The 16,124-nt window shown below is 56.9% G+C and overlaps 1 protein-coding gene across 2 annotated transcripts in view; it reads left to right on the forward strand.

Annotated features, from left to right (window-relative positions):
* The window catches only part of CAPN5 (calpain 5), a 56,059-nt gene extending 44,177 nt beyond the window's left edge, over positions 1 to 11,882 (forward strand). For both annotated transcript variants that reach the window (XM_040258891.1, XM_040258892.1), the window contains exons 5-13: positions 415 to 607; positions 1,417 to 1,610; positions 2,281 to 2,358; positions 3,788 to 3,983; positions 4,649 to 4,771; positions 5,927 to 6,123; positions 7,240 to 7,355; positions 7,856 to 7,992; positions 9,269 to 11,882. In XM_040258891.1, the coding sequence (XP_040114825.1) occupies positions 415 to 607; positions 1,417 to 1,610; positions 2,281 to 2,358; positions 3,788 to 3,983; positions 4,649 to 4,771; positions 5,927 to 6,123; positions 7,240 to 7,355; positions 7,856 to 7,992; positions 9,269 to 9,451 (1,417 nt within the window). In that variant the 3' untranslated portion in view covers positions 9,452 to 11,882. The remainder of the gene's footprint in view (positions 1 to 414; positions 608 to 1,416; positions 1,611 to 2,280; positions 2,359 to 3,787; positions 3,984 to 4,648; positions 4,772 to 5,926; positions 6,124 to 7,239; positions 7,356 to 7,855; positions 7,993 to 9,268) is intronic.
* Positions 11,883 to 16,124: the final 4,242 nt, after the last annotated feature.

The following is a 16,124-nucleotide window of genomic DNA, read 5'->3' on the forward strand; positions in this document are numbered from 1 at the left end:
ATGGCTGCTTAATGTTCCACAGTTGAGATGCAGTATTAGCTTTTAAAATCAATTCCCTGTTGTTAGACATTTAGATGATTTCCAGTTTTACATTGTTATTAATAACGTTAGTCATCCAGAAATATGTCAAAAGACATATGAACTTTTAACAATTTTGAAAAGAATTGCTGGATTTCTAGACAGCTAGTTTTTGAAGATGAGGCTGTGAAGGCAAAGGGGAATTTGAGTGACAAAATGGTGTGGTTCATGGGATGGATTTTGGTCTCGGGAGCCAGAGACCTGAGTTTTAGTATTGGCTCTGTTGTGTGACCTGCTGTGTGACCTTAGTGGTTCTCTTGACCTCTCTGAGTCTCAGAAATCTCCCCTATAAGGCTGGGAAATGTGAGCTAGGAGTTCTTTCCACATTGCTTTCAGGCTGGCAGGCTGTTACCAGGCCCTGGATGGAGGCAACACGGCGGATGCGTTGGTGGACTTCACAGGTGGGGTTTCTGAGCCCATTGACTTGACTGAGGGTGACTTTGCCAATGACGAGGCCAAGAGGAATCAGCTCTTTGAGCGTGTGCTGAAAGTGCACAGCCGGGGAGGCCTCATCAGCGCCTCCATCAAGGTGAGCACACAGAAACAAGCCCCAGAGGATACCCCCACAACCCTTCATCGACCTGATTGGGGTGGGGGGTGACTATGGCTTCCCAGGCAGAGCCCCTACCCAGGCTGGCTCATAAATCAGACCCTCGGCCTCATGGGAGGAGGGGAGCAGTTAGAGGGTGCAGTCCCTCCCCAGGGCTGGACAGCACAAGCCTCAGGCCCCCTCCCCTAAGGCCTTGTCCACACTGTTCAACCAGCACCCCCATTCTGGCCCTCTCATATTGGAGTGATGGGTGTCTGTACATTCGAGAGTCCCTCAGCCAAGCTTTGAAACAATCAAGCCATGAGGTGGCTGGAAGAGGAGAGGGAGCCCTTTCTGCCTGCTGGCACAGGCCTGGGAGCTGCAAGAGGATCGTCTTATTTCACTGACTGCTCGTATTTTGGGTGGGAAAGCGGGGACTCAAGCAGAATTTGAACCCATGTTTGGCTGACCAAGTGGTGTATTGATAAAACGACTATCTGGAAAATTAAAAAGCCTTGATTGGCTGACTTCTGTGGTGTAAATACTCCCACCATGGTTGATGTCGAGCTAATGTTTTAACAGCCAGGTTGCAGAATTGCGTCAGTGCTAGTGGACTCCAGCACAGCTGTGGGCTGACCCCGCTGCAGGTCCCAGGCTTTGTAAAGGGTTGTGAATGCCAGGTCAGTCCCTAACCGCAGAGGAAGGAGGTCGTCGGGGCTGCCATTCCCGCCCTGTCCTGTAGGGGGCGGTGTGCCCCTGCTCCCGCTGGAGCCCGGCTGGCCCCGCCTCTGAGCTCCTGTGTCCCCCAGGCAGTGACAGCGGCAGACATGGAGGCCCGGCTGGCGTGTGGCCTGGTGAAGGGCCACGCGTACGCCATCACGGACGTGCGCAAGGTGCGCCTGGGCCACGGCCTGCTGGCCTTCTTCAAGTCGGAGAAGCTGGACATGATCCGCCTGCGCAACCCCTGGGGCGAGCGGGAGTGGAACGGGCCCTGGAGTGACACGTGAGGCCCGGGGCGGGGAGTGGGTGGGGCGGTGGGAGGGGACGCCCAGGGCAGGCCCCAGGGGGGTGGGCCGAGGGCCGGGGGCTCGGGCAAGGCCAGGGTGGGCTTCCTGGAGGAGGCGGCACCAGGGCTGGGGCCTTGAAAGGTTTGTGGGGAAGATGACATTAGGAGAAGACTGTCTTTGGAGCGGGGCGGGGGGCTGGATTCAGTGTGGGTGGAGGTCTGGAGGTGGGGAGGAGCTGATTCCTTAGGGGATGTAGAGACCCCTCTGGTGCAAGAGTGAGGAAGGCAGGAAGGGAGGCCACCGGGGGCGGGAATGGGAGTGACTGCCCTGTGCTTGGCTCATGGCCCTGGTGAGGCCAGGAGAGGAGTGGAGCCCAGACCCCACTGAAGGAGCTCCCTTCATTGAGAGTCAGCTCCTCCTTCTCCCTGAGCCTGAAGCTTGGTTCCCAGACCCCCCAGATCCTGGCAGCCCACAGTTACCTGCAAGAGTGGGCAGAGAAGGCTTCTTGGAGAGGGACTGGGCATGGCCCTGTGCCCCCGACCATCCACACTGATGGAGGCCTGTTGCTGAGCCATCCCTTATGCCTCCTGTCCCTTGCCAGGGTGGCTCTGCTGGGGTTCCTCCTCTGATCCTCTCCCCTCTTGCCTCCCTGTGCTCACATCCCAGCTCAGAGGAGTGGCAGAAGGTGAGCAAGAGTGAGCGGGAGAAGTTGGGTGTGACCGTGCAGGATGACGGCGAGTTCTGGTGAGTGTGCCCTTGCCCAGGGTAGGTGTCCAGGGTTGAGAGGGGACCCTCCTGTGTGCCAGGCAGGGAGCACTGGACAGGATGGCAGGAGTCAGGGTTCTAGCCAGTGCCTCATGGTCAACTTGTCTTGTGACCTGGGACAAGTCACGGCATCTCTGTGGGCCTGTTTCTGCCTCTGTGAAGTGAATTGGCAGAATGGACCATTTTGTCCCCATAGTTCCCCACTTCCCACCTCCAGGGGACCCTGGGCTGCTCTGGTACCCAGGCGGAGCCCTCGGCAAGTAGACCAGGGTACTAGACCAGGTACTAGTGGGCAACTGACCAGAGGACGTAGGGCACATGGCTGCCTGATGCCGAGAGCAGGTAGGAAGAGGAGAGGCCTCACAGAGGGGCTAAGACTCAGGGTGCAAAGGAGCCTTGTGGAGACCCAGCCCAGAGGCAAGAGAGCATGCTTGGGTTTGGGGAGAGTGAGTTCAGGAAGGCAAGGCAGGTGGGCTGGGAAGATCGTAACAGCCTGGCTTAGAGAGCATATTCATGATTCCTGCGTTCATTCACCGTTGCATTCTTTCATTCTACGCTTAGCCCTGGCTGTTTGCTAGGCTCAGTGTCTGTCTTCAGCAGGACACTTTATTTGGAGACTGAGCCACTTCCTGGAGGGGTACAGAGTACCCTGTGTGTGGGAGATGCTGTGAGGGCTCCAGGCAGACCCAGAGGTAGATGGCAGTGATCCTGGCACCCTAGAGAGGTCCCCTCTTGCAGGTGTCAGGAGAGCTGCTGCAGGAGGCCCCCCTAGGTCCTCTGGTCTGGGCTCCTGTGGACGAGATCCGCTTCGTCCAGTCTGGCTCAGGGGCCAGTTGAGTTAAAACAGCAGTAGAAAACCCTCATCAGGAAGGGGAAGAATTTCTCGTAAGGCCTTTCTTATATATCTTCACCCTTGATGCATATATGTGCATATTCTCATGTGTGTGCACACTTGAAGGGGGGTGGGCCCTTCCCCTCCTCCCACCCAGGCTCCTGGAGGGCTGGCAGCATCCTGGTCACTGCGGCTCACCTGGTAAGGCTTCGTACCACTAGCTGTGGACTATAATGGGTGGAAATGTGCTTTAGAAACTGTGGAGGGCTGTACCTGTCAGTCATTCGTATTAGCAATGATTGTAACAGCCCGCCTTTGCCAACTCCTTTCTGCCAGAAGTGGTACTACATGTTTTTATTGCATAGCTTAATTCCTGTGCAAACTCCGTGAAGTAGGCAGCTGCTGTTAGATTGATGCCCATTTTACAAAGCAGGAGACTGAGGCCACAGGAGACGTGAAGGGTCCCTGTGAAGCTACGTCTGCGCTTGCTGTGTGGGCCATGGTCCAGAGGGTGTGGGGCGAGTGGGTAGCTGGCGGGGAGGGGGCCCGGCCGGCTCAGCCCCTTGCCACACCCAGGATGACCTTTGAGGACTTGTGCCGCTACTTCACGGATATCATCAAGTGCCGTCTGATCAACACATCTTACCTGAGCATCCACAAGACGTGGGAGGAGGCCCGGCTGCGTGGCGCCTGGACGCGGCACGAGGACCCACTGCAGAACCGAAGCGGGGGCTGCATCAACCACAAGGACACCTTCTTCCAGAACCCGCAGGTGGGCCTCCCTGGGGACCCCTGCCCACCGCCCCTCGAGCAGCTGTGGGGCCCCCGCCAAAGTCCTGCTATGGCCTCCTGTGTGAACCTGGATACATCCCTGTTCCTCCGTGGATCTCAGCACATCTGTTTGTACAGTGGGGTTGGATGGGCATGTCTGGGTGGTCCTGTCACCCCCAACCTCATGATCTGACCTGCATATGGTCAAGACGAGGAAACAGGCCCGGAGGACTAATGAGTGTCCTGACAAGAGCTATAGGGACATTTTATTTAGAGGCTGAGCTCAGGCTCAGATCCCTTGTTTCCACACACAGTGCTGCTCCTTCCGGGGGAACTCAGCCAGGCTGACTCCCCACAGGGACCCTCCTCTGCAGCCTCCCTGTTCATGACCCTGGAACCCACCTAGTCCTCACTCCTGGTGTGCCTTCATTGAGTACCAACTGCTCAGTGAAGTCTTAAAGTCTTGAAGCTGAGCATCCATCATTTCCCCAAGTCCTCCCACCCCACATGCAGGGTTGGGCATTGTCAGCCCATCTCACAGATGAGGGACTGAGGCTCAGAGAGGTGATGTGAGTTGCCCAAGCACACACAGCTTCTGGAGCCAGCTAGCCCATCTTCTTCGGTAAGGTCTCACTACATGTCCTTCTTTCTCTGCCCCACCCACAGTACATCTTTGATGTCAAAAAGCCAGAAGATGAAGTGCTGATTTGCATCCAGCAGCGGCCAAAACAGTCCACCCGCCGGGATGGCAAGGGTGAAAATCTGGCCATTGGCTTTGACATCTACAAGGTGAGGCCAGCTGCACCCCTGCTCTGGGCGAGTAGAGTCTGAGCTACCTGGGCCTGGGGGAGAACTTTTTGGAACACTTTGGCCTCTGACCTCACCGTGTCACCCTGGACACGTTGGCTGATGCCCTGGGTATGCTGTGACACGGGTCCTGTCTCGGTCCCCACAGATGCCCAGCCTGCCTTGCATTGGCCCCATGGGAACTTGCAGCCTGACTTCTTCCTGCCCCAGAACCACAGGCTGTCTGGACAGGAAAGGGGAGGATTGCTGGCATTTGGGGCTAGGCTCTGGGAGGCCCCACGCTGCTCCCTCCCTCAGGGCTCTGGTCCCCCTGAGTCGGAGGCCTTGCTGGGCACTGGGAGGAGGCATCCTGGGCAGAGCCAGGTGGGGTTCCCACCAGCCGCTCCCTGGCCTGGGCCTCGAGACCTTCCACATGTTGTGATGCCCCGTGTGTGATGACACTCAGCATAGACGGACAGTGTGGGCCTGCCAGACACCAAGAACCCAGTGAAACTACGTGTACCTGCTAAATCCATGGCCTGAGTTGAGGCCCTGGCCTTTGGTATGCTGGGTCGTATTATGACAGTTTGTTCATATCAGTGTGTTGGGACACTCCCTGTGTGCTAATATTGTGACTTTGATGTGGTGATGTGCTGATGTGACTGTAGCTTATGTGACTGTAGCTTATGATGCTTAGTCCAGGAATGAAATGGTCTAGCATATCCTATATAGAAGCTGGTGATGTCATTTCTGGACACATGCTGTGACCTAGACAGACAGTGCTACTTGGTTCTGTTATGATGCCAGAAACCCCACGGACATTGTCACCAGGGGGATTCCCATTGCCACTGCCTCCCACCCCAAGAGCTTCATGAGATATAATTCACAGACCCCGTGATTCACTCATTTAAAGCGTATTCACAGAGTTGTGCGGCCATCACCACAATCAACCTGCAAAAGAAACTTCATGTCCTTTAGTCGACATTGCCCAGTGTTATCCACCTGGCCCCCCCACCGGCCCCCCAGCCCTAGGCAGAGGCTGGTCTACTCCTGACTGTAGATTTGCCTATTCTGGTCATCGAGGGGGGCAGAGATGAGAGATGCAGGGTGGGATGAGAGGGGGTGCTCTTTGAGACCCAGTGCTTCTGCCCCCGGCAGGTGGAGGAGAACCGCCAGTACCGTATGCACAGCCTGCAGCACCGGGCCGCCAGCTCCATCTACATCAACTCCCGCAGCGTCTTCCTGCGCACGGAGCAGCCCGAGGGCCGCTACGTCATCATCCCCACCACCTTCGAGCCAGGCCACACTGGCGAGTTCCTGCTCCGAGTCTTCACTGACGTGCCCTCCAACTGCCGGTGTGTGGGGGCCGGCCGGGGGCCAGGGTTGGCCGGGCCCAGGGCCACTCCAGGCTGACCCACCATATGCAGCCCAGACATGTTCAGTGTTGTCCCAAGGCGTGAAGCCTGGGCCTCCAGCCTCCCTGGGCTGACATCAGCACCCATCCCTTTTGGCTTTCTCTCCTCCCTATCCCGGCCTCTCTCATCCGCCTGAAGAAACAGCTGCTCACGTGTGCACAGCTCTTCACAGTTTACAAAGAAGCTTTCACTCATGTTGTTTGCTCTTCCTGAACCCTGGGTGGGAGGTCTGACCCCTCCATTTTACAGATCAGAATGGAGGATTGAGGTTGGGGGTGGGCTTCTAAGGTCATGTGGCTAGTGAAAGAGTCCTGCTAGGTAGACCCTGAAACCACCCCCAAGCTTGCCTCGGTGCATCCCTGTGCGTCCCCGCACTGCCCTCCCACCTAGTAGGCAGCCCAGAGTCCCACATCCCAGGCTGGGGAGGCAGCTTGTGGAATCAGTGGACCTCGGTCCGGCCAGTCTGTGCTGTGTGGGCAAGCCCTTTTCCCCAGTGAGCCTAAGTAAGTAAGTGTTAGTCACTCAGTTATGTCTGACTCTTTGAGACCCTATGGACTGTAGCCTGCCAGGCTTCTCTGTCCATGGGATTTTTCCAGGCAAGAATATTATTAGAGTGTGTGTAGTCATTCCTTTCTCCAGGAGATCTTCCCAGTCTAGGGGTCGAATCCCAATCTCTTGTATTTGCAGCCAGATTATTTACCATCTGATTCACCAGGGAAGCCCAGTGAGCCTGATGCTTCCTAGTGTGTAAAATGGGCCTAATAGTTACCTAGCTCTCAGGGCTTTGTGAGGATTAGAAACAATACCTGCTCCATCCCAGCAGAGTGCTTGGCACTCCGTAACGCGTAGCACACTGCTTTTCCCTGGGGGAGGAGGGGAAACCCTGGGGTCAGGATGCAGCCGCAGGAAGCTGACGGGGGTTTGTTTGCCCGAGTCCAGCATTGCGTGGACTCAGCACTGCTCCTGCCCCTGCCTCGCCCTCTCGAATCCCTTGACTTTCCACCTTCCTGGTTCCTCTCCATCACCTCCCACTTCTTCTCCTCTGCTCCGCACCAGGGAGCTGCGCCTGGACGAGCCTCCCCGCACCTGCTGGAGCTCCCTGTGCGGCTATCCCCAGCAGGTGACCCAGGTACACGTCTTGGGGGCCGCAGGTCTCAAAGACTCCCCGACAGGTGAGCTTGCAGAAAGCCCCCAGCCCTCGTTCCCCAGCCACAGGCAGCCTCCATAGCTCTCCTGCTCTTACTGAATGAGAAAGCTTTCCTGACATCCACTTTGGGCCCAGCCTTGGGATGAAGCTGGGCACATTGAGCAGAGCAGGCTCTGCCACCTGCCCGCGGGCAGTCTCCAGTGTGTGGGGCAGTCAGATGTAGGATCAGGCAGCTGGGAGGGAGGGTTCAGGGAAGGCTTCCTAGAGGTAGTGGCCTTTCTACAGGTCATGGAGATGTTAAGGTATGAAACCTAGTGCTCTGGGAAGGGGGAACAGCCTTGGTAAAGGTATGGAGGCCAGAGATAACCAGTGTACCCCTTCTTATCTCTGGAAGTTAGGGAGTTGGCCAGGCTCTGGTCTCCCTTCTCCTGAAAACATGAGCCTAGGCTTCTGATTCCAGGGTCTGTCTCATCTGGGCCCTGCCCCAGCCCCTACCTTCACCCCATTGCCCACTTCCTCTTACAGGGGCTAACTCTTACGTGATCATCAAGTGTGAGGGGGACAAAGTCCGCTCGGCCGTGCAGAAGGGCACCTCGACACCCGAGTATGATGTGAAAGGCGTCTTCTACCGCAAGAAGCCCAGCCAGCCCATCACTGTGCAGGTGAGCCGTCCTGTCTGGCGTCCTTCCTGGGCTCCTGGCCTCATGTTTCCCCACTCAGAATGGCTGAGCTCAGTGTGGCAGGGACCACAGGGACCCAAGAATGCTGGGTTCTTGTTCCCGCTCTGTGCCTGACCTGGTGTGGCCTTGAGAATTCTCCTGCCTGTCCTTCCTGGAGCCCCGGAGTCCCCTCCGTGGGCTGGGTGAATGGGGTGGATAAGCTGGAGTGATTGTGGGACACAGCAGGGTCAGTCTCCCAGCCACAGTGGTCATCTCTGCCCACCTTGCCCCAAAGCCTTCGGAGTTGTTCCTTAAATTCCCCAGGTGGCAGATGGAGGGGGTGGCTGTTGCCTGAGAGCAGAGGATCAGAAAGCCGGGGTCCTGGGGCTTCCTAGTGGTCCAGTGGTAAAGAATATGCTTGCCAAAGCAGGAGACAGGTTCAATCTCTGGTCCAGGAAGATCCCACATGCTGCAGAGCAACTAAGCCTGTGTGCTGCAACTGCTGAGCCTGTGCTCTAGAGCCTGGGGGCTGAGACTTGCTGAAACCTGAGCACCCTAGAGCCTGTGTTCCTCAACAAGAGAAGGCACTGCAAAGAGAAGCCTGCACGGCATGACTAGAGAGTATTCCCCATTCGCTGCAGCTAGAGAAAATCCTGTGCAGCAATGAAGACCCAGCACAACCAAAAATAAGTAAATGACAAAATTAAAAAATAAAAAAGAAAGCCAGGGTTCTGGATGTGTGCTTCCTTACCCTCTCAGGCCAAGGTGGCCATGATTCTGAGCTCATTGACAGGAAGCCCTGTCCCCAAGACCCAGGCCAGCATCTCTCTGGGTGAGAAACCATCTGTACACAAATGCCTGGGGACCCTGGGGAAGCTACTGCACTGGGTCCCACTGGATTTAATCACAGACCCATAGATGTTGGGGTTGAAAGGACCCATAGGGGCCACTGATCCAACCCTCATACTAAAGATGGGGAAACCAGAGCAGGGGATGTATCGTTTGTCCAAGGTCACCCAAGGTCAACAGCAGAGCTAATAGTGACAGACTTTATACATGGAAGGGAGCTTTGACGGATGGGAGGAAGCCAGAGGCTCCGGAAGGGGTGCAGCCTTGCCCAGGGTCCCTGGTGAGGCAGAGGCGGTGCAGGGCTCCTTCTCCTTGGCCCATCTTGCACTGCAGGAAGGAGACTCAAGGCTCTGCCGCTGTTGCTGCGCCCGCACAGACCCATACTCCTCTCCTCAGCGATGACTCTGCATCATCCTCTGTCTCTTTCCAGATCTGGAACCACCGAGTCTTGAAAGACGAGTTCCTGGGCCAGGTGCACCTGAAAGCCAACGCGGACGACCTCCAGGCCGTGCACACCCTCCACCTCCGGGATCGCAGCAGCCGGCAGCCCAGCGACCTGCCGGGCACCGTTGCTGTGCGCGTGCTCAGCAGTGCCTCCCTCACGGCCGTCTGATACCTGCCCACCTACCTGCCCCTGCAGCTCTCATCACCTTCTGCATGTCCCCAACCTGGCCAGGGACTAGCCCGGGAGCAGGACACCGGGGTCCTTTTCCCACCTTTGCACTGACCTGCTGTGTGACCTTGGGAGGTCTCTGCCCCGCTCTGGGCCTCAGTGTCCCAAGGACCCCAAAGCATTCCCTTCTCATGGAGGAGTCTTCTTGCCTGAGATTTAAAATAGCGCCCCCTACCCCAACTGCCACCACGGCTAAGGGACTCTGTCCATTGAAAACCTTTTCCCAAGGCCCTGCTGTCCACCAACGGAGTGCCAAGATGTCACTTGTTTACACACGAACTGCCACATCCCCACAGGCCCACCCTTGTCCCACGTGTCCCCAGGGCCTGCCCCTGTGTCCCAGACTTGCTGTCTCTGTCACCTTCTAGCCACCGTGAAAGGCTGCTTGGCTCTTGGGTTCCTGCTTAGGCTGGAATTGGAGAAGTGTGCAGGTGACATCTGTCCGTTCTCCAGTCCTACCCATGCACCTGCCTGTCGTTCATTTATTCAAAGGGGATTTGCCAAATGAGTAAACAGTGTCTGTGAGACCCCAGATGGAGCCAGGCCCTCCCCATAACCCCGCGAGACCTGGCGGCCGTCCTGGGCCTCTCCTCTGCTCTCAGGTCCTCTCAGAGGCAGATGCCCAGAGGGGCTGCCATCGCCTTCTCCTAGGTTCCGTTTCCTTCCCAGCCTCTGGCTTAGGGTCCCTGGTGAGGCGGTGGTGGTGGTGTCGAGGAAGGGCGTCCTGTCCCTGCTGCCCTGATGTGGGAAGGAGTGTGTCTGGTGTAGTGGGCCAGCAGGTGGAGGGAGGCGTGGGGACTCCATGGGGGGCACACGCTCCCAGGGCACACTCTGCTGCAAGACCTGGGCTTTTCCTCGGGGCAGAGGCTCTGGGGTGGTGGTCTCCATCCTGCAGGGCTCAGGTCACCCAACACGCTTGGCAGGAGATGGTAAATCCACTTCCTGACCAGAGGCACCTCCACCAACATTCCCCCCAAAAACGCGGCTGAGGAGCCATAACTCTCTTGCTGCCCGGACCAAAATGCTCCTTTTAGTCCTCAATGTTTTATATTCTTTCCGTTTTAACTCTCAATTTTAACCAGGGGTTTTTAAAGGAAAACTGAAAGCCTGAACCCTTTTTTCTTCTTAAACCCCACTTCCTGTGATCCTCTGATTTTATTTTGATCTGCTTAGGGAGGGACGTGAGCGAGGTCATACCTTCTCAGAGGAGGTCTGGAGGTGGATGAAGAAGACAGGGGTTTGTACTGGGATGTTTTGCCAATCGGCATCAGCTGTGTTCTTAGAGTGTTAGGGCTGTGGCCAGTTTTGGGTCTTTTCTGTGTCCTTCTTGGGCTCCAGACCAGGTGATGTAAATGAAAAATTCCAGTTGATTCAAGATGGGGAGTTCCTGTGGCCTTGCTGGGAATTCCTTCAGGGAAACCTGACTTTTTGGCTCCAGATCTGGCTCTTCGGTGCAGTGTCCTGGCTGGATCTGTTGGATCCTTGACTTTGCCTCCTTACTCCGGCCCACTCTGCCCCTGTGTCCTGGTCCTGGGACAGGAGAGGGGCCAGGAACTGAAGGACAGGGAGAACAAAAGGATTCCTTTTCCTGAACCTGAGCCTAGGGTGAGGACTTTGTGTGTGACCAGGAGCAAGTTGCTTAAACCTCCTGTGCCTCAATTTTCCCCTTCTGCAAAGTGGGGCCAATAATTCTCATTTGTCAGCACTCTTCCTAACAAGTGCTGAATAAGGGCAAAACAGTACCCTTTCTCTGTGTATCTCTGTATGCGTATGCACTATACACGGTCATGTAATCACCACTTCTCAATGTCCATTGGAAAGGAAGATTCGAGAGTCGGGTAGAGAGGCGAGGGCCAGACAAGCCAGCCTGGGAATTCTGGGGCCCACACGTGGGTCTTTGCTTAGCCACGTGCACCTGGGCTATGGGGGAACCCAGGGCCAACTGGGTGATCTGCATGGGCTTCTGCCTGGGGGCTGGGCACTGTCCCCTGCCCCCTTCTCAAACAAAATTGGCTCAGCAGTCCTGCCCTTGCTTCCCACCCTTCTGGGTGGGCCAGGCTGGCTCCTGGCTGTGTGATCTGGGTCCCAGAAGGTCCTGGGGCCTGGATATGTGAAGATGGAGGTCTTTCAGGCTGGGGCTGGAGGTTGGGTGGGGAGAGCAGCTGCTCTGCTTGCTTGGTGCACCCTGCAGCTCCTGGGGGCCTCAGGTCCCCATTTGAAGATGGGTGGGGCCCCTGCTCTGTGCCACCCTGACTTGGGTGCCACCTGGGTGACTTCTGTGCCACCCTGACTCACCCCTCAGGGCCGAGCTCAGGGTCAGGTGAGTGGAGACCTGTTCTGTTCTCAGAATAAATGTTACCACGATTCCAGAGAGGCCTGCCTGTGTCTTTGTCCCTGGAATGACAGTGAAGGGGACGTTGCCTGGGCCTGGGGGACTGTCCTCTGGGCTGAGAGTCGCATGAGGTAGTAGGGGCTGAGCCTGGGCCCTGCTCTCCCTCGCTCCCCAGGGGGGACGCGGGGTTGCCACCATAGGAATCACTCAGTTGTCCCTTCACCTGGCCTTCTTCCACGCCTGTCCTGGGCACTGGGGGTGCCGGGAGACAGCCACAGTGCCTTCTGTGGGGCAGCCTACAGACTGGGGAGGGACACAGAATGAGTGGTGAGGTGGTGTGGGAGCCTGCTGGGGGCAGTTGCGAGAAGGAGGCCAAAAAGGAGATGGACTTGTGGGGGCATAGATGGGGGGTGGGCCAGAGTGGAGGCTGTTGGGGGGAAGATGCCAGCAGCTCAAGCCAGAAAGCCGGGGCTGGCAGTGAGGAGAAACTGGGTACGTTATGGAGATAGAATGGACAGGACTTTGTGACTGGGTTGAGAGAGGGCAACAAGAGAGAAATAACTGAATTCAGACCAATATTTCCCCCTAAGATGGAGAGAAGGACATGGTGAATGAGGTGCCCACCTTAGCTTAGTGCCTGGCCGCTGGTGGTTCTGAGTAGGTGTAGCTACACAGCATCTGGAGAGAAACACATGCCCGACCGCTCATCCCCTTCCTTACTGCTTCCCTCCATCCCTGCACTCTGCCTGGAGCACCATTTCCTTTCCAGGGCTCAATTTTCCCATCCGTGTGAGGCTGACACCCATTGCCCGCCCACTCTGGGACGCTTGGCAAGAGATGATTAGGGGGGTGCTACGTACCAAGAGGAACCTCCCCAGACGGTGGGTGGGAGTCCAGCAGCGGGGATGGGGTCCGGGAGCAATTCCTATCATGGGCTTCTGGTCAAACACATTCCCGCAGCCAGGGGTCTTCAGGGGTCAGGGTCGTCAGGTTGAGGGGGCCCAGCCCCCGCAGAGGCTGAGTTCCAGTGTTGCCACCCACTTGCTCCAGGCACAGGCTGGATGCTCAACCCTGCTCTCCAGGGGGCGCCATTGGGCCATTGGTTCCCCCTCCACATCGGGTGCCCTACACCATCCTGTGGGTGGCAGCCAGGTGGCGCCTTCCCTCAGGCACATCCCAGTTACAGAGAATTCAAAACAGCGCCTCCCTCCACCCCGGCCAAAGCTGCCCTGGAGAGGCCTGCTTGTCTGGGGCGGTTGCCAGGGTCCCTGCAGGCAAAGGGGCCTGAAGTGCAAGGGCCAGGTCTCAGCGGGGAGTCCTGGGTGTCACTGTCTTCCCTGACGCTAATAGCGAACACTCTTTATTCTTCCTTTTTCACTCTCCTCCCCTACTGTAAAATCACATTTTCCACTTCAATTTGCCTGAGTCGCACAGTCAGCTGGTTTGAGAAAGTTTCCTGGATGTTGAGTGACCACAGGCAACCCCATCCCTACCCGCCCCAGAAGAAGCTGTGGGTCAGTGGTGAAGTGATGAGCTTCAGGGGGACACCTCTGAGGGGAGCCCTCGGGAAGTGGCCTGAGGCAATCAATGGCAGTGTGTTGGGGGCAGGGAGGAAGGGCCAGGAGGCAGGGCTCGCTACCTCCCTCCCTGCTTGCTGGTCCTTTGCTCTCACAGCCATTTTGCAGAGAAGGAACCAGGCGTAGCAGAGAGCAGGCAAGGGCCCCAACCCAGCAAATCAGTGACCGAGTCAGGATCAGAACGAGGTTTCCTGAGAGCAGGCGGTGGTGTTACTGCAAATGATAGGAGGCAGTTGAGGTTGAGGTGAGGGGCCCCGGGCCTGGCCCCCCGCTGGTCAGCCACCCAGCCGAGAAAGGCCTCGGTGCCCCTGCCTCCCTGCGGGGCGGCCGGTCCTCCCTGCCAGGGCCCTGGGTGGCACAGCCCGCCTCCCAGGCTGATGTCACGACACCCAGACCTTCGAGGGCCCTCTGACTCCGCCTCCTGGGGGAAGGCTCCAGAGTGGGAAGGAGAGGGCAGCCGGGCTGGTCAGAGAGCTGCCCTGGGCGGGAGAGAAAGGGAGAGGCTGGGAGAGAGAGAGTCATGCTGTGAAAAACCCAGAGCAACCCCAGAGCAAGGCCCAGAGGGAGGCCGAAGAGGAGGGGGCGTGTGTCTGCAGGCTGGCTCAGTCCCCCCGCCCCAGCTTCCTGAGCCCTCCTGGCAGGGGGCAGCTGCAGTGCGGGTGCCGGGCAGCTGGGAGCCAGGTAAGGATGGGCTGCTCACTCTCCTGGGCACTGGGAGAAAGGTTTGCTAAATTTCGGGGGGAGTCAGGGGCTAGGGCCACCTGGAGCTATTGCCCCCACTTGTTCCTGGTCTGGGCCCCCTGCCATCTCTCTGACAAGAGCTGGGACGGGAAGGGTGGCTGGGAATGACATGCAGGGGGTGGGGGGAAGGAGTGGCAGAGAGAGTCCTCTGCCCTTGACTCTTTGTCTCTTTAGGCCTCTCTCAGCCACTATCTCTTTATCTCTCTCCTTGGGTAAGTAACTTAGTCTGTGCCTTAAATTTCCCATCTGTGAAATGGGAGATGAAGCCCCACCAGGCAGGGTTGTTATGCGGACCAGGTAAAATTGAGCACTAGGTATGGACAGGTAAGGGATTCCCAGGTGGTGCTAATTATAAAGAGCTTGCCTGCCAATGCAGGAGACATAAGAGATGCAGGTTCGATCCCTGGGTCAGGAAGATCCCTGGAGGAGGGCATGGCAACCCACTCCAGTACTCTTGCTCCTCCGTGGACATGTACAATCAGTTCTCTGTTACCTGTTGTCAATTAAAAAGCAATTAGGGAGGGGGGATCAGGATGGGGAACACATGTACACCCATGGCGGATTCATGTTGATGTATGGCAAAACCAATACAGTATTGTAATTAGCCTCCAATTAAAATAAATAAATTTATATTTAAAAAAAAGCAATTAACTTGAACAGGGATTAGTTTTTATTTTTAGGAAAAAAAAGTCTATTTTGTAGCTTTTTCCTTACATGTGGCCCTTAAATTCTACTCCCTTTCAACAACCGCTTTCCACCCCCTTAAAGTCATGAAGGCCCAGCACCACGGCTGGGCAGTCCTTGTTGAATTCTCTTCCCAGCCAAGCACCCAGGCCGAGTGCAGTCTCCAGAAAGACAGTGTGCCTGCGGTATCCTGGAGCCCCAGGGCAGGGGTCAGGGCTCAGGTGTCAGGCAGTGTCATGGGCAGAGGATCAAATGCCCCAGTGCCTCTGAATGGATCTTATGAAAAATTGATGCCCATCCTCTCATCCTGGGAGGCAGGTAGGGGACCAGAGGGCCCTCATGCCAGAGCCTATGGGCTGGGGTTGACATTGATCACCAGGCTCAGCCCCACATGTTCTTCCTGAGCTGGCCATGGATCTGGCCCTGGGCTGTATGAGGTAATAGCTGAGCCCCACACCCTGCCCTGGATCACTCCCCTACTTTGGAAGCAGAGGTGGGTTAGACCCTGACCAGACAGCAAATGCATTTAGTCAGGGCTGTACAGAGCGAAACATCAGAGCTCTCGGCAGCCTGGGGATGGTCAGGAAAGGCTTCCTGGAGGAGGTGCCATGAAACCTAGGTAGGAATTTGAGTTCCAGGCAGAGGGGCCAGAGTATGCAAAGGCCAAGAGTTATGAAAAGGGCTGGCATATTTCAGGAAGAGTGAGTGCTGAGGATGGCCTAAGGGCAAGGGTAGGGCAGGAAGAAAGCAGAGAGGCAAGCTTGAGAGGCACAGTCTGGGCCTTAAACGCCAAATGGAAGAGAGATTAGGCTCACCATCCTGAAGGCAGGGGCTGTCATGAGCAGGTCATGCCAGTCTGACCTTCCTCTTGGGCCAGGCTGTCCCTGCACTCCTGGGGCAGCCCTGAGCTGGGTGGTTAGGGACCAAGTCTTAGTCCTGAATTTGCCCTGCCCTGCTGTGTGACCTTTGGCAAGTCTTGGTCCCCCTCTGGGCCCCTTTGCGCATATGTCTGGGTGAACAGGGCTGCACTTGCTACTTCTCAGGAGCCCTTTGGGAATCTCTGAATAACAGCAGTGAGAGAACAGCTCAGCTGCTCTGGGTGGTGGAGCTGGTGACGGTGGCAGAGGCTCAGGTCACACAGGCTGGGCTGTGGCCAGAGGGAGAGAAGCCAGAGAGGGTTCCCCAGAGGGAGGAGGGGCTGGGGCTTTGGGAAGAGCCCAGGTGACCCCAGGCAGGCCCAGTGCTTCCAGGGCTGGCCTGCTCAGAGGCTTGCTCTGGT

Source organism: Oryx dammah, unplaced genomic scaffold, assembly GCF_014754425.2.
Source record: "Oryx dammah isolate SB20612 unplaced genomic scaffold, SCBI_Odam_1.1 HiC_scaffold_17, whole genome shotgun sequence".
Classification (NCBI taxonomy): Eukaryota; Metazoa; Chordata; class Mammalia; order Artiodactyla; family Bovidae; genus Oryx; species Oryx dammah.